Source organism: Gavia stellata, chromosome 6 (genome assembly GCF_030936135.1).
Source record: "Gavia stellata isolate bGavSte3 chromosome 6, bGavSte3.hap2, whole genome shotgun sequence".
Lineage (NCBI taxonomy): Eukaryota > Metazoa > Chordata > Aves > Gaviiformes > Gaviidae > Gavia > Gavia stellata.
Window position 1 is genome coordinate 11,873,128 of NC_082599.1, and position 23,676 is coordinate 11,896,803.

The following is a 23,676-nucleotide window of genomic DNA, read 5'->3' on the forward strand; positions in this document are numbered from 1 at the left end:
AGGGTGATTTCTGGTAGAAGCCCCATTAACACTTTCCACCATGTTTGTTCTGTTGTCCTGTGTACAATTATAAAAAAAACCCCACACAAATGAAATGCAGTGATCCCCCCTCATGCTTATTTTATATTTCTCTGTAAAGGGGGTTCTGAAATATTTTAGTGTGAATTAAAAAAAGCAATCAACAAATTCTGCAATAATAATAATACAATCTATGTACTGCTAAGTGTCCTGATGCTAACTAGCTAAATATAGGCCATATCAGAAAAGTTTAGCTTACCTTCCTGGCTTGATCATTATCTTCTATTTGCCCCAAATCTCTACCACTGGCCTGTGCAATTCTTTTTCCAGAGACCAAGTTCCCCACCATCACAGAGGCAGGGCCAATTTCTAGAATAAATCAGAAATGTACTAAGTGCAATAAAAATCCTTCACTTGTGGATAAAAATTCTTTTTATTTCTTTTGCATTGCATGCTATTTTCCTCATTGCTATCCACAACACCAAACCTTGAGCGCACCTCTGTTGATACACACTTTGGTTCATGGACCAGAAGCAGCTGGAAGATATGCAGGCGTGGATTCATCGTCTCTAAACATATCTAACCAAGGAGCCCATTTATCATGGGCTCTCTACAGCCAGAGACAAATCCTGTCTGCCTTGACGTAAGGAATCTTTGGAAAATTCAGCTCCTAATTTAGGCATGTCCATTCAAGTGCCTAAAACCAGATGAGATATATCCAGGCTTCAGGGACAATATTCCTATTACTCTCTTCTGTTACCTGGGCTAAGTTGCATCTGTATTAGCAATTCTGTGATGCTATAGACATGAAGTGACAAGGATTAGAAAGGCAGATGGTGCATATGATGAAGTATATGCAAGCCCTTTAGCACAAGGTAGAGACTGAAGAAAAATAATTTAACTTTAAAAGAAAGGAAGAGGTCACAGCTGACACTTTTCCATGAGGTGGATTTCACTGATGTTTTGTTGCTGCCATTAGGGAAAAATACCTGTTTCACAGATACCATTTATGCTCATGTTAACATTTCTTTTCTGCTTCTCCATTATGGATTACTGATCAACTGCAATTGATACCAGGCTTTACTTCGAGTCTGTGATGTCCAAGCCTCGTCTCAGTGATGGTATGTGGTATGTGTGTCAAAATACGAGATGTGTAAGTAAACAGATAATGTACAATAAACAACATCTACAGACTACTCTGCTTTAAAAAGATGAAAGCAATATCCTCTGGGTGTGTCACAACTATGCAAAATGGGAGAATGTGACGCTATCAGTTTTGGTTTCTGTGTTCCTGGCATTGCTTTTACCATAGTGATATATAATGTATACATAATGCATCTGTAAGTCTCTCCACTGCACTGATCCTAATCCAGCGATTACTTTGCAAAACAGCAACAAGGCAATACCGAAGTAAGCACTGCAGTTAAAGGCTTCATTGCTTTTGTTAAGTTAGTGGAAGTCACTGTTAACCTCTGACATTCCCGGTATCTGCAAACTGAGATTATGGTTTTGATTTCGGAAACATTTGTCCAAAGGTTTTAAATAAAGAAACAAGCTGATGGTTTTGGCAAACTTGCACTGAATTCATGATGGATAGTCGCCATACTCGAGATCCAGAGGGTAAAACTACTTCATATTCCAAGCTGGTTTTCAAAAAGTGGAAAGTAACCAACACGTAGTTTTATGTAGCTGAATTCAGGTCTTAGGCCTGAGGCTATAGATCCAGAAATACTTGAAATCAATCTGAGCACTAAAATCTGCAATTGGATTCATAGTTAAAATTTGCTAAAATTTGCTCATTCACTGGGCATGAGTAACCAGCGACTGGACTACAGCAGGCTACAAGGGCTTTCTTGGTCTCCTGAGTCAGTGCCTTGCTGTACCATTTCATCCAATATTCTTCATAAAGTGCAATAGAACTTCTGAAGAACCATCTTAAAACTAGTTAGGGTCTTCCTTCAAATATATCTGCTGTAAGAATAATCCAGAATCTCCCTACTCAGGTAAAAACCTTTATCCTCATTCTTAGGTTTAATTTATTCATGACCAGTTTTTAAGTATTTGGTCTTCTTCCAACACTGTTACTTAGTGTCAACAGTCCTCTTCCCCTCTATTTCTTCTTTACAAACAGCCTTCAAATAAGCCAAGATTTTATCTTTCTCTGTTTCGGTCTCAGTCCATCCTCTTTGAAAATGACTGACCAGGAAGTTACAAAGAACTCCAGGTGTGGTCTTAGCAGTGCTTTGTGGAGTGATAAAAATGTCTTCACCTTTACTGAACTGAGGTTTTTGGAGCATTTTTCCTTGCACTCTTTGTGAAGGTACTTCTAGCTTCTGCCAAACCAATGATGTCCTTAACACACCGGGAATATTTAACAGGAAGAGCTGCTGATTGAGCCAATTCTCACCTGCGTTAACAGTTACTTGATTTTGCTCTAAACATACATACGTACAAAAATACATGCATACAACACACAGCATGAAGTCATGGTCCCTTTGCCTTCACTCATCTTACCTGGTTGTTTTTGCCTTGGTTTAGGCAGGTTAGTTACACATGTGTGGGGACACATCAGCACATTACAAGGATGCAGCGATCCTTCCAAGAAGAGCTGTTTGGTTTCTGACAGGTGTATTCCTCCCAGCGGCGTCTTGGGAAGTGTGTTTGCTGGTACGAGTGCTAAGCAGTAGACTCCCACTTGATGAATACTGTCAATAGCCTAAAAAAAGCAGGAAGTCGATTTTAATGAAAGGCTAATTTTTCATCATTCTAATAAGCACACGTTGTTCTGAATTACTGCATAAAACAAGCCTAATAATTAACTGGCAATGGAAAGACACTTCAGCAATGTCAGTGATAAAGAAGTTCTTTTCAGCGGGAACAGGTGGATGGAAATGTAACACTGACGTTATTACACTCATTCCAGAAGATAAAAAAGCAAACAAAAACCTGGTGATAAATACACAGAAATCTATTAAGAAATGCTACCTAGGCATCCCTCTTAGGCATAGGTTAGTAGCACATATCCTGGAGATTTATTACTAAGATGGGCTGGCAACGCACATGAAACTGATTTTAGCCTGCGCGTTTCTCAGAATTGAAGTTCAAAGGATTCCCATCAACTTAACATCCAGTCCATCTTGCAGAGCAAAGAAAAATTTCAAAGGTTGCACGTCTATCACCATATACCTACTGATGTATGTAGCTTATGAATTTTAATTTTTTTTCTAAGAAAAAAACTGTTTCAGTCCCAGATTACTGTGTAAAAGTTTGTCAGGCAGGAATGGGAAATAACAACAATATAAGGGAAAACTATGAAACTATCCACTTGAAAAGAAATCTGTTGAATGAAAACTTGAAAAATAAGCATCTTTGAATCTCATAGTAACCTTTTTCATTGTCTGACAAGTGGAGTAAACTGCATCACTTTCCAGAAAACTATAATGTATGGTATCTATGTAATTTAGTTAGGTAAACATGAATATCCATGCACTTAGATATTAATTCCATACACATTTTAACTAGTTATTTTCCTTACATTGGTAACAAAAATTGCAGCAAGTGAGTTAGAAAAAGAACTTCAGACATCCACGCAGACTGAGAAACGTATTACAGACAGCATCTCTAATGAGTAGTTAAATGTTCAAAAATATAATTTACTTAACTTGCATTTTAATTTTTAACTGTGAGAAAAGTGCACACATCTGTTGCCTTGAAGATACAATCTATATTCTGAGCATCAAATAATCATTTATAGTTCTGTACTTTTAGGTACAGACCAATAAATTACTGATTACTTCTTCAAAGATTCTAAGTAATGCTTTGCCTTTGGCCACTGTTTGCTTAATTTTTTATTTATTTGATTCCAAAATTTTGTAAGAAAGAATAATAAAGCAGTTACTAATTTTACAAATATTGCAGTTTTAGTAGTGGTAGATTTTATGGTAGTGTTGGAAGACCTCGCTGATGGTCTACAGACACCTTCTCTGGAAGATTAGAAATAGCTAGATATATGTGACAGCCAACACACAATGTCTCATGTTTCTGGCAGAAACCATCATAACCTCCTAATCATAATGTTATTTGTAGGTCCTGAAAAGCAGTGATAGATCATGGGATCCTCACCTGTCATCAGCTTGAAGGAAAACTGTTACAGGGCAAGTAACCACTCTTACTCAAACGTAAAACAGTGTGGCTCCTGGAGCTGGTGAATGGAAAACAATACCCAGCTGGGGTGGGACAAGGGGTGTTATATATAATGATTCCACAGTGACTTCCGAAGTGTCTCCTTTGATAGCTACCTCTGCAGCATAATGCCTGATAAACTGTCATGTGTCATTCAAAATTGTCACCTTTCACACTTTGGCACATTTATGAAGCAGGGAATGACTGTTTCACAAGGATAAGCACTGATGAACTGAGCCTTAAAATTTTGAGAGAAGAGTACTAGTCAATTTTAATAGTGCTGGCATTTATGCCTCTTGATGAGATGACTTGGTTTTTGAAATGACTCTGTCCAGCCAGAAGTAAACAAAGTATCTGAAATCTTTATTCCTCTGTTTCATTGAGAAAATGGATTAGAGATACCAGAACTTGCAGAGAGTCCAGATTGCTATGTTGTTCAAGCTAAGAAAACATCTCATTCTGACAGAATTCTCCAGGCAGACACGCTCCAATTCTGCAGTACACCTCCTAGCTTTGCCTAATCCTGCCAAGTCCTGCCAGCGTGCTGGCACTGGTAAAACTAAGATCCAGTCTGCCAGGTACAGGAACCACAACCCTGCCTGAAGGGTCAGACGAGGTTGCAGAAGCTTAGGAGATGAATGAGTATCTAGGATCCATCTGACTGAACTGCTGAGTGATCTGGGAGCTTCACTCACACTGTCACTAAAATACCCTCCTCCTCCACTACTCTCAAGAAACTCTATACCCAGCCTGACCACTGCCTCCCAACCACGTGTCTGCTAAAACCCACAGAACGCAGTCCAACATAGTCCCATATGTACAGCCGCTCTACCATCCTTCAGCCCTCTGCTGAGTAGCAGGAAGGGTCAGGGAGAGTCAGAATACGTGCAAGCCACTGGAAAGAAGTTCTGCAAATCGATGCAGCTCAGCTCCAGGGAAGAGATGCAGGGACACAGCAAGGCACAGCAGAAGCAGGCAGTAGAGGCCAGGGCTGGCACAGGGCAGCACACGCAGGGTGTCAGACGAGTCTCACAAATACCATCAGAAATGAGTAGCAATTTGGTAGAGTTTGTTATCATGGATGCCATTGAGAGCCATGACACAAGTGTGATATCGTTATGCTGCGCATCCCTAGCACATGATTCAGATACAACTGGTTACCACTGCCTGACATCTGTCATTGAAACTCTGATTGGGAAGGAGGCACAAAGCATCCCACATCTTCCTGGCTTTTGTCCTCCATCTCCACTCTCAGCTGAAGTGGAACCAGAAACTTCTTGTTCACATAGCGACGCATGCCAGAGTTGCAGACTTCACACATGGGTGATGAAAGCAGCCACACTTATGTGTACTTTGATATATGGCCTACCATTCTCAGACACTGCTGTGACTTGATCATACTCAGAATAACAGGATTGACTTTTGGCAGGAGTAACTTGACACAGGACTCCCACAGTGTTCAGTACTGAATTCTACTGGCTATGACGGTGTAAGACATGATTTCTGTAAGCCACAAAAATGCTCAGCTGACAAAACAGGAGAAGTGTAAGTAAGTCCAGAGTTTCAACCTTTTCTTTAGGAGCTTGCTACTTGATAAAAATTATTGAAGCATGGGCAATCCAAATGCCTTTCCTTCTACAATAGTTGCCCTAGGTGCTACTAGGTGCTTCAAAGGCTTTCTGTGTGATCGACAAGCTAGAGGTTCTAGCTTTTCTCAGTAATAATTTAGATTTACTGTGAATATGAGATGCCTCTAGCTGTATGAAATGTATCTATCATCTTTTAAATCAAGAGAGCAGATAAAACTGTCTTTAGATGGATGAAAGCTTATTTGTTCAGTTTCTTCAAGGATACGGTAGACAGATTCCCTTTCTTATTCAGTACAACACAATAATGAATAAAAACGTCTTCTCTGAATTGTGTGGGATCTTTTTCTTTGGCTCTTGGCTAAAGCAAAAAAGATGCTTGCAGTACATTTACCTGAGAAGTGTCGTTGAGGAAGGACAGAAAGGAAGGTAGGAAAGGGAAGTGGAAGTAACAGGTGACCAGCTGTAGACAGAGCCGAGACCATTTCACAAGATAGCAAAAGACAGATGTAATTTGACTACAGCTCCATTAAACCTATTGTTTTTGAGTGAGAATTGGCTTAACCATGGAGATGGAGGAGATGGAAGATGACTGCTATCTAAAGTACCTAATTTTTGTGTGTGTGGACATTGGAGTTGAAAAAACTTTGTGTGGTAATGATATTGCCTTAACTTGGACTGCTATATATAAGGAGAACATGAGAATTTTTTAGTATTCAGTAGCTTGTGTCTTCTGGTCAAACACCAGCACCAAGGTGGGTTTCATCACAGTGGTATGTGCTTTGCATGATCCGCCAGACAGCTGGAATGGGATTCCTTGCAATAGGTGTCCTCTATGCAGATAACCTCACTGTAGATACCTCGATCTGAGCTAATCAACCACTTCCCTTCATTTCAGTGGAGAGAAACCGGCATTTTTGGGCTGTGTTTAATTCAGTTTATCTTAGGTATCAACATGGTGCACTAGAAAGACATAATACTCTCCCACTGATTAAAAAAAATCTGGAGATCTAGCTCAGATACGTATCTCTACTTTTGTCGAGGTCAACTCCATATCAGTGCCAGTAACTGTTTAGTAACAGACTTTGGTAGCTTTTGACAGTAGAAGTATGTAATACATTCATTCATTACCCTTTTGAAGCAATGAATGACAGTATCTTTATAAACCACACACTACTCTCTCCTTGCTATTACTTACTTCAAATCATCCCTGCTTTCTTATAGCATTTTGATTAGGAAAAGGATCACTGTCTGGATATGCGTGGCCCAGATAGGAACTGTCACTCAGAAGAATCTAATTTTGTGCTCATTAGGTGCAAGTGCAACTGAAGGTGGACTTACAATTACTCAAAGACAAATGTCAGTTACCTTGGGGGCTTGAAAGACCAATAAAAAGAATATAAAGCAGGAAAAAATAGCTTCCAAACGTACATAAAGAGCATTACCTGGAGAACTCTACTCATCCATTGAAAACTGTCTTCCTCTGTAGAATCTGGCCTTTGCTCAGCAACAATAACTATCCTTTCATCGTGCAGCACACTTACTGAAAACACTGCTATTCTATAGGAGAGAAGGAGAGAAGAGTATTTAGTGCCAGGACAAATGGAAAAACCTGTCTTCTAAGTTAATCCTCCATAACTATGATTTTGTTATTTATTACTCAGACAACTGGTGCATCAGTTAGTATTTTATTTGTGGGGAAAAAGCAACAAGAACAGTTTTGGATAACTTCTGGAATAGAAATAGGGGGCTTTGTTCTAGAATCATGTAAATACAGGCATAATGTCACAGCAGGACTGGAGGAGTGAACCTTCCTGGGATAAGGAAAGCACTAAATCTGGGTCACACCAAGGTGGTTGTTGTTGTTAAGCTGTTATATAACAGCCAGCATAAGCACCTTCTTTGGCCACATCTTAGAAGAAACTAATTGCAACATCATTTTCTGAGAGGTCTGCCATGTGATCAAGTGTGAGCACATGTTACTGCATCAGGCTCTTCAGAAGTTTTAGATGTCTCCTGCTCAGTTTCAGCACATTAGGAAGGTCACACAAGGAACTGCTGTCATGTTCAAAAATTTCAGTGTTAGGCATATTGGAAATGTTCAGCTCAGACAGAAAACATCCTGTTGAGTCAACACCTTCAGAATTAACCAGCTGTTCAACTGGAAATTTTAATAATCAGAGTTTCAGACCTTGGTATCTAGTGTCTGCCTCAACACTGTTTTAGGCTTCCCTCTGCTGTCTCCTGGTTCTAGCAATATGAACGGCAATGGAGGGAAACCACAGTGCAGACTAGGCACTGCCTTCTGAAAGCATTTTGGGTCACTTACACCTGGTCTAAGCAAAATAAAGATTTCTGCGTAATGTAAGAAAAGAAAGGATCAAACCTTCCCCTGTAGACAAATTTCATTGGTTCCACAGCCAGTGCTGTTGCTACAATGTCATCAGCATTATGTCTTCTTCCACTGACAACCATCAAACCATCCATTTTGCCGATAACAAAGACAAGTCCACCTGGTCCTATAAAGCCTAGTAGTCCAGTCCTTATAAAAGGATATTCAGTGATAGGGCCACCAGAACTGGTCATAGGAAACACCTGTAAGACAGAGAAACACAGGTGTTCAATTCTACACACAGAGATCATGCTGCAAAATATTTCAGGCATGCTCTCTCAGATGGCTCTTCTGGAATGAAGTAAATAGGTCACTGGTGATGCTCTTTACCCTTCACTGACCACAAAGGCAGTGTCAGGAAACTCCTAGACTAGTGTAATTTTCAGTACCTGAGTTCCAGCAAGTTCAGTCCCACTCTGTTTACTATACACATTTTCCCTAATCATGGCTCTGTAAATCATTTATGACCTTAAAAAAAATCAACATAAACAGTATTGAATAAAAAAACCCCACTGTGCAGAGTGCAGCTAACCTGAGGTGCTACGTATAGGTTACCAAGAGATTAAGTCGTAAACAATACAGTACAGATTCTTTCCAGTATCTCATGCTCATTTCCAGCACAGTATAGAGAAATAAGCACACTAGAAGTGAACCTATTTTAAGGTACTGTACATTAATGACTCTTGCAGCTGACCACATTTTTATCTAAGGTCAATTAAGTCCTCATAATACCAGTGATAATGCCTTCTGGACCGTGTCTAAAGATGAAAATACAGCCCTATACAGAGCCTCTCTAAATGTCTGAACACCAGACGTATATATGACTTCTACAGGATAGATTTCTACCACTTTTTCTACCTAACTAGCACAGGGTTATCCTTCTGGCACGTGAGCTACTTTGAGCTGCATTCTGACACAACCACACTTTTCTGCCGTTGCTTCTTTGAACTGAAATAGTCTAAAGGCAAGTTATTTAAGACAATGGCAAGTGGAAGACCATGGCTATATAGTGTCCTTCAAGGCTCATCTAAAAAGAAAGATCAAAATCTGCTGCCAGATGCCCATGGGTGACTCTTATTGAACAGATTTAATGCTTATACATCCTCAGCCGTAACTCATTTCAGGAACACAAAACTCTTTGACTCTCTAATACCTGCAATATGAATTACATAGTAAAACAGAAAAGAGGCCCACTTCGACAGGGCTCCTAAGGACATGCTTAACTTTTAAAAAATGAGTGGTCCTGCTCACTCAACAGCAATTTATTTGCTTGCCATTAGGAACAAGTCTAAATCAGTCTAAATATGCTGTTAAACTGCAGACCTGCTTATGAATTATGAATGATTTTACAATTACAGCAAGTATTACAGAATGAACATAAGTACCTTTCTACCCTGAAATATGTCAAATCCGGGATTATCATTCACACTGGGTATTGCTAATTGTACTTCCAGCACAGTAATCAGTTATCAACAAATTTAAGATCACAATAGCATAATAGGATTCCTGGCTTCAATAGCAGGATGGAGAATCATATCCACTAGTCTCCATTAATTATTTAATGTATAGTGTTTACAACATTCAGATCTGCATTTTGCAGGAGATATTAGCCATGTTTGGTCTATCAAAAATGGTAATATCACAGCATTTGTTAAGGGAAATGTAAATGTATTTTTCTTAACTTTTTCTCAAATATTAAAAGAGAAAAGGATCAGAACTTAATAAAAATCTGACCTAATTTTTTTCAGTGTTTCTCTGATTTGTTCTGCCTTTCATACTGGCTTCAGCAGAAGTTAATGATAACAAGTGAGCAGGTACAACAGAGCTATCAATACAGCTGTCTGCACTGGAGCTGAAACCTACTGAAAAACAGATTCCACAAAGCAAAAGGGCCTTCACCTAAAGCAATTCAAACAAAAGCAGGTGGGGACTAATTAAGAAAAATTGCTATTCAGACACCTCTTGAAGACTACATCTGTCAGGATTCTGTATAAATGCAAGTCTTTAATGCTGGCTGCGTTGTGGAAATGTTGGAAACTGTTTTTAAAGATATCCAGCAGCCTTCCTACTGTTTGCAACAATCAAATTCTGCACATAGCTATCTCATAGACTTGTACAGTATTACCTTTTGAACTTTGGCTTTCTTCCTGCTTTCCTTCTGATTGTTTCAGCCCCTGGTATCTTGTTTCAAAACTGAAGTAAAAGCTCTTCAGAGCCAAAACTAAACCCACATAAAGATCTACTATTGCACTTAATGAAATGGGCTTCAGTGCAGATTATCTGGCTAGAGTACACGTTCCAAGCCACAAGCATTGATTATTACTGCTATTCTGATATTATTACTATCAATATTTTATGTCAAATATTATCTCAAAATAGAAAAAATTAAAAAAGAAAGGATTTTATATAGCATTTTTTGGTTAGCTTACCTCAAAAGTGTTTTTGGTCATGCCCGAGAGTCCATAATATGATGTACCCGTTGCAATAGCACATACACAAAGTTCTCCTATTTCATCTGTTTTACAGAGCTGAGGAATTCCATCTGGCTTCACTGAACACATTATAGCTAGAGGGAAAGCGAAGGACTTTTTAAATAATATTATAAACCAAACTACAGAATAACATAAATGCTGTGGGAAAGACATTGTGGGGGACTTGATGTAAACAAATAAATTATATGTGGACTAATGTCTAACAATCAGTTTCTCAAACATTAAGGTGTTCAACATTATCAAATGTTATTTATATTATAAACAATTTTCATACACAGAATGCAAATATCTTTATGTAAACTCACTCTTTACACTGATAACAAAACCTAATTTGCCTTGCTCTCTACAATTTCGGTTGATCTGTAATATTGCTGTGAAATGTGATTGTGTTCCCAGTTTTGCATACTGAAGACCAGATTTGCCGCAGTTAGTGCAAAATGAAATATCCTAATGGAGTTCTTGATAATAATTATACTGCCAGGGAGGCAGGCAACCAGGAAATCCACCTCTCAAAAAGTAGCAAGTAATATCATATGAAAGATCAAGATATTCTAGCAGACTAGTACAGTTGTTTTACTAAGAATTTCTCAGAGCTCAGACTCCCTCTCACCAGTCTAACAGGACTGCAGAGACAGCAGGAGCTAAATGGGAGGGATTAGAAAGCACTGGTCTGAGGAAGAAGCACTATTTTATGTGTCAGCCATGTGAATAAGAATCAGGTATGCTGCTTTAGCTATAATCCCTGGTGCTGGAGTCCAGTTGGAAAGAGGGTATGAGGAACAAGGGAGACCAGAAATGAATTAGCTCATCTTTTAAGTACAAGTGTAAAGAATCTTGAATGGCCTTTCTCTCCCTCTGAGGATAAACAGGAACGTGTACTTTTATTAAAACAATCAGAATGTAGCGTGAAGTGCAAGATGGCACATCTATAATATCTTATACGATAACTATTAGACAACAACCAATCTTATCTTCCTTTAAGTTGTTCAACTGAAATTTTGTAAGATGCATCATTATGTTTTTTCCTTTGGTGCAATCAGACATTCTCTTATGAAAAACTACAGTATTATCCTTTTCTAGTCGCAGTAACATCTCATTTAAAATCACTTCTCATTTAAAATCTAGCTCTCTTATGAAAAATCTTATCTTCATCTTTAGAAGCACTGGTTTCAGTTTGAATTTATCAACATCAACAGTCATACCTCCTCTTTCTAATAACTGGGTGATAGCGCAAGATCTTTGGAAAAATATTCTGCCAGCCATCAGATAGCAATTTTGTTTTTCTTTAGCATAGGTTATGAAAACTTTCACTACTGAGTCTCATCTGGGTCAGGATTATGGATATTTGTATATGGATATCCATATATATATGGATATTTATAGCCTGCAGACATCGGAATTCAACCTTCTTATTTTCTGTACCAGTATCTCACAGTTAAGGAATGGATGTTCTGATGTGGTGACAGGTTGTTTAAAGCACACCGCTAATGTGAGTAAAGACAGCCACTGAGGTAAACAGAGAGAAGAAATCTCGGGATTTCCAAACAGTGAAGTTTTACAATGTAATGCTTTTGGACTAAAATGTTTTCAAGTACACATGCTCTAATCCCAAAGCTTGCTGTCTTAACAGCAAAGCATCCCCAGCTATGACTTTCTACAGCTGATTACTTAAATTGATGCATCATAATACGTTTCAAAGAAAGTTTCTTACCTCCTGGCATCACTAAGCCAACATCCTGGACAGTCAGAACGGAAAGCTTTTCTTCAGAGTCCACTCGAATCACTCCGTAAGTGAGGCCATGCATGGACAGAACTCCCCTGCCTGGTGGCTGATTGCTGTCATCTGTTGGCCTGCAACCATGGGTTATAACATCAGTGCACCATCAGGGAGACGTAAGCATATACTTATCCTTAATGGACTACGATTGCAAATACTCCTCTATTTGAGAGTTTAAAATTTCACCTTCTTTTTTCCCTACTAGACCTGACAGAATCCTGTTCTTCAGTCACTTCTGAGTAATTATGTCTGTCAACTCTCCCATTCAGTAGCCACCCACATATATGGAGCTGCAGAGATGAAAGAAACACCTAATGTTTCCCCGAAACAGCCTGCATTTAGTTTTCAGATAGATTTATAAAGATTGTTTGATTACCCAAGTAAAGGCCTTTTGCCTTGTTTTAAAAATACTGAAAGGCAGTGCAGACAATGTGGAGGGAAACTGCACTCTGAGTATCTGGAACGGATCAGTAAATAACTTGATAAACTCTCTATATGTTACCTACTTTGGTAGGTACTTTGGGGCAATCTAGGAAACCAAACTCACCTGCCAGACTAAAAGCCAAGCACACTGGTATCAAAGCCAAGATTAGAATACAAGCATGCTGTGTTTAAATCACAGGTATGACTTTCCACTCCCAATACTTAAGCATTTAGAATTATAAACAGAAGAAATTAGGTTGTAATAGATTCACTGCCAAGTATCTGTGGAAGCTGCAATGACTTTACCATCTTTATTTTAGTGCGTATCATTGAATTCTTCCTATTCACCCCATGAAAATTAAAACAAATTACACCTTCATCAGTCATGGTCAAAATGTTGGGGACGCAGCCTCTTTGTAACACCTCAGTTTGCTCAGATTCACTGCTGACACGCTGTACAATTCCACAGCATCAGCACAAGCTGTCTGTCAACTTGTTTCAATATAAAACCGCCTGCTGTATCAGTGGATACAATGATACGTATGCAGAGTGTGGCCTGAGCAAACGAATGTTGACGAATGCAAATTATTAAGTCAAGGGAATATGTCAGGGTTTTTCATGTCTGGAAAGATTCCTATGCTGTCCTGCATTTTAAAATGCAAAACCAGAAGCTAATGTGATGCTGATTTCAGTGTGGATAACGCATCCATGCGGAGCAGCCAGACTCCAGCTATTTTCAAGATGGATAAAAAAGCCAATATTTTGTTCAAGATTCTGCATTTTTCCTAAATAGTCCATCATAACACAACTATTTTTTAACAGCTAATGTCCTTTTAGATGACATTTCTCCCCTACTGCGCTTGAGATACTAGATGGGCCTTACCCAATCATGCTCATGTAAGCCTTGCAGTGATCGGCACTATAAATTTCAATTAATAGGTTTTACGAGGCACATTTCTCAAGTGACATTGTCAACAAAGAAGGATGTGGGCATGCTTGAAAACGCATTAGAGCATAACAAATGGTGCTAGTAAACAAGCAGTTGTGATAAATAACATTCCCATCGTGTAAAAGGAACTTTCAGGGACATTATTGATCAACTACCCTTGCTCCCCAAGACACACATTTTACTGCTCATGAGAAGAAAGGTCTCCTGCAGGCACACACAGCTTCTCCCAACCTTCTAGGAGTGGAGGCCATCAAGACTTGAATCACATACAGTTTCTTGCATTACTTATCACATCCAAAGACTGCTAAAAAGAAGAGTGGGTGCAGCTTTGAAAGTCATTGGCTGTGTACAGGACGGGGGTGCCAAGGAGGGAAGCTGGAGGCACGAGGCCGGCTAGGATCATGTTGGGGGACTTGTCTGTAGAGCTACACTTGCTGTGGCCTGGGTTGAGATAACAGCTTTGCCCCGGTTAGCAAGGAGCGCGTGCAATGGAAGCAGGCGTGCAGAAGGAAAGAGTTGGTGCCCTGGACCTGAGGTCCGCAGGACAGGCATTTCAGAGCTGCTATTTCAGAGTGCTTCTGGTATCCTGGTAGTCTGAGGTGGATCCTTGAATGAGACACCAGTTAACCGTGCTCAAGTCTCCGCTTGCAGGCAACTAGTCATCTGACACTGAACGGGAATACATTCAGAGGACCAGGTCGGAGGAGTGAGGTGGGGAGCTAAGCACCTGACAGCACCTACACATCCTCTTAGAAAGTATCTCGTCAGCAACAACCCGGCAATATATGGAATCTTATTGTGTCCTGTGCATGATAGCATGCATGATAGCATGCATGATAACAACCCTAAAACAAGTATCTCTGCCAAGCAGAAGAACAGAAGTCACTTGGAAAGAAGATGAGATATAAATAGCCCCATTCCAACGTATTTATAATTTATTTCAAAGTTCACATTTTTAATGTTATTTACACATTCAATATTTCTAATACTGGATTTGGAATTCTGTAAGACTGCTTTCTAGACAAAGATAAATCCTTCGATTAAGGTAGAAACAACCCAAAGTTGGAATTACCCAAAGCGGCTAATTCCACCCACTTCATATACTAAGTAAATTTAGCTTAAACCACCAGACAAACCTACCCCTTTAGTTTCCTTAACCATGAAAGAAGGACAATGTGCATCTACTTCAAAGCTGGTTTGTTCACACTGAGTAGCTGTAGAGCATTTTGAGAATAGTTACTACTACCATTTACAGATAGAATCTATTTTACCACTATTTTTTGCCAGCTATTTAAATGGGAAAAGACCTGTTCTTAAACTTTTGCACTCCCTTAAGCAAGTGGGTTCAGACTAATATGCAATAAACCAAAGGGGAATACCATAAAGAACTATTTGCATGACACAATCATTTAAATATTAGGCTTCATGATTCATCTCTAAGGCTAAAGTATCTTTTAGTCTATTACTGACTGTCTTTTTCTAAACTATAAGGGTATTTCAACTGAGAACTGGTTTTGTTACTCTTCCTTGTAGGAAGATCGGTAAAAATACACCATAGATTTTGAAAGAGTTGGAGCATTAACAGGGAGCTCTCTGGATCTGTGCTCTGCAGGGAGTCATTTTAATGCATACTTCAGCTGTAACTCTTTGGAACTTCTATGATAATGACTTTACTGTCAGTGGTGATGGCTTGAATAAAATGAAAAATACTAAAGCTCCCAAGTTCAACTGGTATTATCTTACCATTAAACAGACTTCAAAAAAAGCAGATATGTGTTCAGTAACATTCACTGTAGTAAGAACTGCTCTGTAATTACACAGCGAGGCATTAAAGATAAAAATGTCCCTTCTTTTTTTAATTATCCACTATTTTATGTGCTAATGTTTTTTTTAATGTAAGCTCTCAATGCTAGTTAATTTGAAAATGAATCTCTAGTTCTTCAGATGACTACAAGTATAGAGTTTAAGTCTAGAAAGGGCACGCCAGCCATCGCACGTTGAGATACAGTGAGTTCTCCCACTTCATAACCTGCGATCTGGGGAAGATTTTCTAGGGCTAGCACAGGAAATGAAAACCCTCTCCTGTTAATCAGTGCTCAGCACAAGCAACATCCGCTGCCCTCTGCACTTACAAGCAAGAGCTCATTCCAAGGGAGCGAAGGTCTGCACAGCCTATGGCAGGGAAACCCATTGCAAGGGAAAAACAACGTACTCCTTGGTATAAAGCTGAGAACAGGCTGGTGGAGCTGAATGAAGGGCTTTCTGAGATCCTGTAGTTCACAGAAAGACAACTAATCTGGACAGGAGAAGTCCCTGATGGATAGCTTTCAGATGTTTTAAGCTAATCATGAAATGGCTGGAAGTCAACCACACTCTTGGCCTCATGTCTTTCTTCCTGCAATGTTTTGTTGGAAAGCCAATTGAAAATCTAGTTAAATTTCGCTTGGACAGTGTACTTTAAACTTTGTGACAAGAAGTATTTTACTTAATGCTATTACAGTGCTTTACACTTTTATACTGCATGTTTTAACATGCGAAACAATTACAAATGGCTGCAGAAATCTGAACTTAAAAACAAAGTGCCTACTGTTCAAGGCACAACTTCTGGAAAAGTCTAACAAAGCAGACAACAGTTATGCCATTTACCGTGTGCTACAACAGTCACGACAGGTGACTGAAGCATGCTGACATTCATGTACATAAGGCTTATAGTTTTATTAGAATTTATCAATTTTGTTTCTAAGAACAAATCCCCCAGACTCAAAGGGCATTTCCAGATGATTACTGAGAGTCTATGAATGGTTAAAAAGCACCAGTCAGCCAAAAACAACCTGCAGAATGTCGTAATACTCTTTAAACTGACTATTCTAAAGCATGATTTTCCTCGATAGCAATTCCACTTAAATTCCCATATTTTAATTAATTTCATGCTTACAGTGGCATTTTTCCACTTCTTTTTACAGAATTAGCATTTGCATTTCAGTCTATTTAATTTTAAATTAGATAAAATTACAGAAATGGGACTCTGAAGTTAAATTATTACCTTACAAATTCTTCTTGTATGTCTTCTTTGGACAGAAACAAAATGAAAACTAAAAATGTCGTTTAGAAGTTAAGTATGCAGATTCGTACTTGAATACATTTTTCATTTCCTTTCAAATTACCAGGTACGTTCTACAGTGGGTCTATTTCCACTGGTGTAACACAGTACCTTCGAATAGCCACGGTGAGAGCTTCCGGTGAACTAGCGCAGGGACAAATGACCTCCTGCCTTAGACCTTTACTTTGGAAGACATTGAGAAATGCATCACAGGAAGAAATAGACCCTGCAGTAAAGAAAGAGAAAATATCAGAGGAGAAAAAAAATCTGATTTTTGAAGTGATGCTATTCAAACTGCAAATTTACTATTGAATATATAGGCTTCTCAGGTGAAAAAATTTAAAAAGGACCCATGTCCACCAGGAAAGAAGTCATAGCTGCTACAACTATATATATGTATATAGAGTTGTGTATGCATACAGAGAATAAAGACTAATTTTCGAGCATAAACGTCCTTTCACTATGCTTACGTAGAAAAGCCATTACTACTAGATTTACTGTATGAATTTCATTACAGCTTTCTTTTTTAGGATGAGGCAAATTAAAGATTTAATTCAGAAACTCAAAGCATACTACTACAAACAAGCAGAACACTTATACGTTGGTATCTTAAATAATATAGAGAAACAATTCATGCTATTAATTGTCATGAAGTGGTCCAGATGTGGTTCTCTAGAGTAGTATAAGTATTCCCCTAAAATTCTCAGTTACTTCTGCATCTGAGCGCCATCATTCAGAAGACATGTTCTGATCCTTTCTATAGCTTAAGGTTATTTACTTCCATCTTTATACATGTCTGTCATGTTAAACAAAACTGGATTTACTGCAACTTACGTTATGTGGAATATCAAGTTTGCTTCAGGATTAGCTAAAGAAAAATATATTTTAAAAAAATTCAAAATTAATTATTGTTTCCATAAATATCATATAGTTTGCAGTAGACAAACCCTATACTTTGTAAATATTTTAGCTAAGATGACTGAAGATTTAAACTTTAAATGCAAGAAAGAAAACACTTCCTATTCTCTACTGGACTGCAGAAGCATAGCTTACATGGGTTTGCACCATCAGCCACTATTAGCATACGCAGTGAGGAAAGGTTGATGTCTCTCTGATCTCGATGTGCCACCAATGCCCAGTGCATGTCTCTGGATTTTACACAGGCAACTTTTGCTGCAATAAGAATGGGAAGATTACTAATACACCATATAAAAGCTATACAGCTGTATTATCAATTTGTGCTTCTGATTTTGACTATCAATCAGGCATACTTTTGTATATTCTTGTTCCTTACCTTTGTATTGACAGACTTTTTGTATCCACGACAGTGGGTTCACTTTCATTAAGGAGTATGGAATACTTATAACATGCATCATGTTCATGACACTCTGAAATCAAATAAGATAAATCGGTTTTATACAACAATCGTGGTAATTATTTATATTGTGTTATGGGCAGGGGGATCTATGCAAATCACTCTATGCTTTTTTTATTGTTGGCATTTATCTTTTCCTATCTATCTATGTACATTAAGATGAAACAGACCCTCATTTTCTAATGCTTTAATTAAGGATGAAGGATTTAGACTAATCAGATCATAACTTTGAAGTGGTACTGAAAAAAAGGAAACAGATTTTCTTCCTGTTTATACTCTAAGCGATTCACTTTAAATAGAAAAAATAAAAAAACACTGGATGGACAATGTCTGCATGTTTGCTATGCAGGTTAATATTATCCCTAAGCCTGCTAAACTTCACTATATATGAAGACTCTTTACTCAAAAGCACAAGTGACATCAACATATCTGTCTAAAGAAATCCACCTCTGTGAAGACTGAAAAACTACTAATGGTAGTGGGGCACAAATTACTTAGAAGACAGTAGACAGAGAAATTGGAGTCACATATTAAGCAGAGAACAATTTATTTTAACAGAAAATAAATGAAGGAGTTTTAAGTCCTTCTCCAGGTTGGCTAATCCCAATTATTTTCAACAAGGTGATGAAAAGTTGCAGGAAGTTTAGAAAAAGCAGCTGAGTGAAACCAATGACAGATCCTAAACTGATCTCCGAGTCTGAGGCAGTCAATTGCTTTAGTGATTTCTCAGTGTTACTACTGAACAAACAGCCTGTAAACGAGCTGCTGCTTTACTTTGGTTACCATTTCGAAACATCTTCTGAGGGCAACACGTCTCCGCTCATAGCAGCTCAAGTTAAATACAGTATTTGTTTTGGAAAGCCTAGGCTTAAGAAAGGTTAAGTGTCCCAGTGGATTAGTCATCTAAACACTTGTAGAACTGCAAAAGATAGTTCTGCTTTCAGTCTGGCACAAGTGTAGGTACAGGAAAAGCACTTACAGGCAAGTCATGAGAAAAATGAAGTTCACACCAAGACTAATAGCAAAGGAAGGTACAGAAAAGCTATATTAGATGCTTGCTTTCAACTTCAGTGATAAAGATTGTTTTTTAACATGAGATACTTATGGGCATTAAGCCTAATAGATCGTCTCTGCTTCATCAGTGTTATTACTGCCCTTTGATATTAAGAACAGTATAACACTGCATGGGAAAAGTGTATCGGATCCCTGGGAATCATAGCATGTAGGGCCTGTACATCCTGGGACCCCCAAACAGTGACCCTTCAAAACTTGGTATCTATTCTTAAATTGATCAGTGAATAGTAAGTATTTTGTCAGTCACTGACTGCAGCAGCACCTTTAGAAGCAATCCTTAAAAATATGTCAATTGCCTGCCATGTCAGTCAAGGAAGACAATCAAACAGCAAGTAGACGATTTATGCAATTTAAAGTGTCAGAAATGCTTTAATGTTAGCAAAACCATCTGTTGGTGGGAGTTTTGATAGAGAAGCTAGTCAGTGGCACTATAGCTATGCCATTGGATCATATCCTTACAGAGGCAAGTACTAATTTAATTTGTTTCTGCTATAAAGTCTGATCTCAGAACCATGCATCAGTAAGATCAGAATAACATGGTAAGAATGGGGCCAGAGTACTTGACATGATGCATAAAAATACATTGGCATCTTTACCCTGCTCATTATGGGTAAGTGCACTAGCAGAAAATCATGGGTTTAAGTCACATATTTTTTGCTTTCAAAGCAGAAAAATTTCTATTAGAAGAAACTGTAGGACATCCCAGTTTGTGAGAGTAATAAACATATTAGGTTAGTTTATTTTCAAATACTCACACAAAATAAAAAAACATACTTACTGTAAGAATCCCATGCCATAAACCAACATCCTTCTTGAAATCTAATACATTCACAATTGTTTCAGCTGTCCAACAAAAACAAAACAGAGTGTATTTTTTAGAACATGGCACTGACCCAATGCAAACCCACTCAAAGGGAGGAAGCTTCAGTATAACACAACTGACGACCTCAAAGCTTAACTTTCATAGTAAGTCTTCACTGCAGGATTTGTATTGGCTAGGAAATTACTTGTACCTCTCACAAAAGATATTTTAAAAGTGTACGTATTTTCTAAAACCACTGAAAAAAAAAATCAAGTTTTTAAATCTAGAAGCCTTTGACACAGATCTATGTAAAACATAAGACAGGAGCCTGATGAGAAACAAACTACAATTCGCACTTGATTTTAAGGATGAAGCAAGGGAAGTGTACTCCATACCTTCTGTGTATCCACATGCCTGGGTCAGAGCTTGGCAGTGCGTCAGCAGTGCAATCCTTGTCACAGTCACCCCAAGCACACTTCCATCCTTACATGTCTTGTACTAAAAAGAAATAAGCAGGGAAAGTCAATGTGCAATAGTTGACCTATTTCCATTATTTATAGCTATGTTTAAAGTGTTTCCTAGGTAGGTGAATGATGGACACATCTAATGACTCTATTTTAAGAAGGCAGCAGTACTGAGGAGTTGGGGAGGCTTTTTTTGTTAAAAGACAGTTTTCAGATAGGCTTTCTGTGTTTGACTGAAGCTTCCCAGGCTTGATTGATATCAGAAATGCATCTGCTGTTTGAATGCAGGCATTATGGAAAAATAATTCTAACAATTCTGATCACGTTAATGACTAAAGGACTGGCTAGATTTAGCAGAGAATAACCTAGTTCAGTCTGCTCAGTGTTCACGTTAGATTTTATAGGCCAACCAATAAACCTGTGCTTCTCCTTTCTTATGTGTCTTATAAGGCATGGGATAAGAGCTGATTGCAGAGTCCTTGCTGGGTGCTGTTATAATAATCTATACGTATACAGACTAAAAGACACAAGCTCTTTGATCAGAAGAATATGAAAGAGTCATGAGACAGCAGCACAAAAAAGAGGTGGGAGATCATTGCTGATGATTACAATAATTTTTGCAGCTTTATGCAATAGTCTGAAAACTATCAGTGGCAATTAAAGTAAATTAAACATTTATCTTTCTCCATGATGAAGATAATCAACAAGATTGAAAATGGAGGCATCTCTGCTTCTCTAGCCCAGTGTTCTGACTGCATGAAGATAGGAAATACCTTTGCTCCATTCACTAGAACTTATTCCCTTTGAATAGTCATTTAAATTCAACACTAACACAACTGAATCCAAGGCATTTGAGTCTATGCAGAAGTGGGAAAAAAGAATGGGGGAAAAAAAAAGAGAAAAAATTAAACAACAGCATCGCTCATTTTCCCTTCCTGATGCTGGTCTTTTGGGGGGAGTGTGACTCACAAAGCAGTAAGTGACAGGCAAGCATTTGAACAAGAAGTTCCTTCTCTTTCAAAGGGTCTGAAGGTTGTTATATAATAATATATAACTGAAGCTTCACTGTGAAACTTGCTGTCTATCCATCTCAAGGCTGGAGATGGGCAAGCTCACACTATGAATGAGACCAAGATTGGTCAAGACAAATTTAATATAATACTGTGGCAGCCAAATAGATGACATAAAAACATTAGTTAGAAACGCCTGAAATGCAATTTAACATTTCATTAACTTTTTTGAAATCAGTATCCAGTATAATTTATTAGAAAATATTACTTCCTAACAGGCTAAACAGGATGTTCTTTGCTTCTGTGCCTAGCGAATGAATAATGATGTTTACCTAATCCAGAAGTGCCATACGCAATGATTCGAGGAGAGGATGCATATTCCTTAACTCACCTCAATGTAAGCTGTGTCATTGTTTGCATCCTTGATGTGTGGGAACCAGTCACGAGGTGGCTTGGAGAGGTGTTTAGACTCTGTGACAAACCACAGCAGCTTTGGCCAGCCTGAGGTACAAAGAAAAGTCAGCTTTTGTCAAGCTTCTACCGGGTAAGATAAGACAAAATTCTTCTCTGCCAGACTGTCACCGTTACCTAAACATTGCTTCTTTTAAACCTCAGCATAGCATGGGAAAGATTTTACAGAACTGCTTTCTTAACACGGCTATCGTGGCCTTCTCAGACAACCCCTAAAGAAATGGCTGGGCAGTTTAAGCTGTTACTGACCCGTATAGTTTATTACCACTCTCCTGTCAAAGGTTACTGTCCCTACCACCTAACTACAGGACTGAATTGTACTAATGCTTCTTATCTACTACAGTCCTAAGTCTGTTGGTTTAATTTCTCTTGTGGCCACAGATGATCTCAGCAGCTCGGCTGAGCCAGTGGAGAACCTGATCAGCAGTACTCATACTGCTCGGCAGCTTTGAGGCCGGAGAAGCGATCTCTAGCAGCCAGTGACACACAGCCAGGGCAATCGTGTCCCAGCAGCCATGTGGCAAGTGTTGCATCACGGGCCTGATCCTCACCCACTACAACTGAACAAGTGCAATGACTGTTACTGTAGTAAATGACCCGTGATATCCACGATAAGCAAGGGTTAGCTTACCTTTAAACTGTGGTATCTCCCCTGTGGGGCTTTTAGGCAGTCCTTTATGGCATGCGTCGCTAGTCAAGGCCACAGTAACTCCACAGCTTCCAAGCAAAAAGCCTATTTGCTGACTTCCTGCATCCTAACAGATGACAAAATAAAAGCAATATACAGAATTGATTAGAAGTGACTATAGGGTGGAAATGTTATTGTCCTTTGGCACATTACCGTGAGAGGAAAACAGACTCTTTCCTTTAAGCAACTTGGCTGATTAGCAAAACTCATTTGTACATTGACAAAGGAATTACACAACCTAGATATCCTCTTGTCTGTAACAACATAAATCATAAATAGAACTGAAGCCATCAGACGGCGCCTGCTCTCACATCTCTCCAGAAGTGACGAGTGGCTGGGAGGAGTGGCTGATATGCCAAAGGGTTGTGCCATCCAGAGGGACACCTGGGGAAATGGGCTAATGGGGATCTCATGAAGTTCGACAAAGGCAAATGCAAAGTCCTGCACCTGGGGAGGAACCACCCCATGCACCAGCACAGGCTGGGGGCTCGCTGGCTGGAAAGCAGCTTTGTCGTAAAGGACCTGGGGGTGCTGGTAGACACCAGCTTGAATGTGAGACAGCAATGTGCCCTTGCACAAAGAAGGCAAATGGTATCCTGGGCTGTGTTAGGCAAAGTATTGCCAGCAGGTTGAAGGAGGAGATCCTTCTCCTCTACTCAGCACTGGTGAGGCACATCTCAAGTGCTGGGTCCAGTGCTGGGCTCCCAAGCACAAGACATGGAGCTACAGGAGAGAGTCCAGCAAAGGGCCACTAAGACAATTAAAAGACTGGAACATGTCTCCTATGAGGAAAGACTGAGAGAGCTGGGACTGCTCAGCCTTGAGAAGAGAAGGCTCAGGGGGGATCTCCTCAGTGTGTACAAACACCTGAAG

General features: G+C 39.0%; 1 protein-coding gene across 2 annotated transcripts in view; it reads right to left on the reverse strand.

Annotated features, from left to right (window-relative positions):
• Positions 1-23,676, reverse strand: part of DIP2C (disco interacting protein 2 homolog C) — a 326,695-nt gene that overhangs the window by 63,244 nt on the left and 239,775 nt on the right. For both annotated transcript variants that reach the window (XM_059819053.1, XM_059819054.1), the window contains 13 exons: positions 22,747-22,870; positions 22,036-22,145; positions 20,566-20,668; positions 20,147-20,211; positions 18,214-18,307; positions 17,973-18,092; positions 17,031-17,145; positions 12,382-12,521; positions 10,608-10,744; positions 8,173-8,381; positions 7,232-7,346; positions 2,533-2,734; positions 278-387 (listed from right to left, as the gene is read on the reverse strand). In XM_059819053.1, coding sequence (XP_059675036.1) covers positions 278-387; positions 2,533-2,734; positions 7,232-7,346; positions 8,173-8,381; positions 10,608-10,744; positions 12,382-12,521; positions 17,031-17,145; positions 17,973-18,092; positions 18,214-18,307; positions 20,147-20,211; positions 20,566-20,668; positions 22,036-22,145; positions 22,747-22,870 — 1,644 coding nt within the window. The remainder of the gene's footprint in view (positions 1-277; positions 388-2,532; positions 2,735-7,231; positions 7,347-8,172; positions 8,382-10,607; positions 10,745-12,381; positions 12,522-17,030; positions 17,146-17,972; positions 18,093-18,213; positions 18,308-20,146; positions 20,212-20,565; positions 20,669-22,035; positions 22,146-22,746; positions 22,871-23,676) is intronic.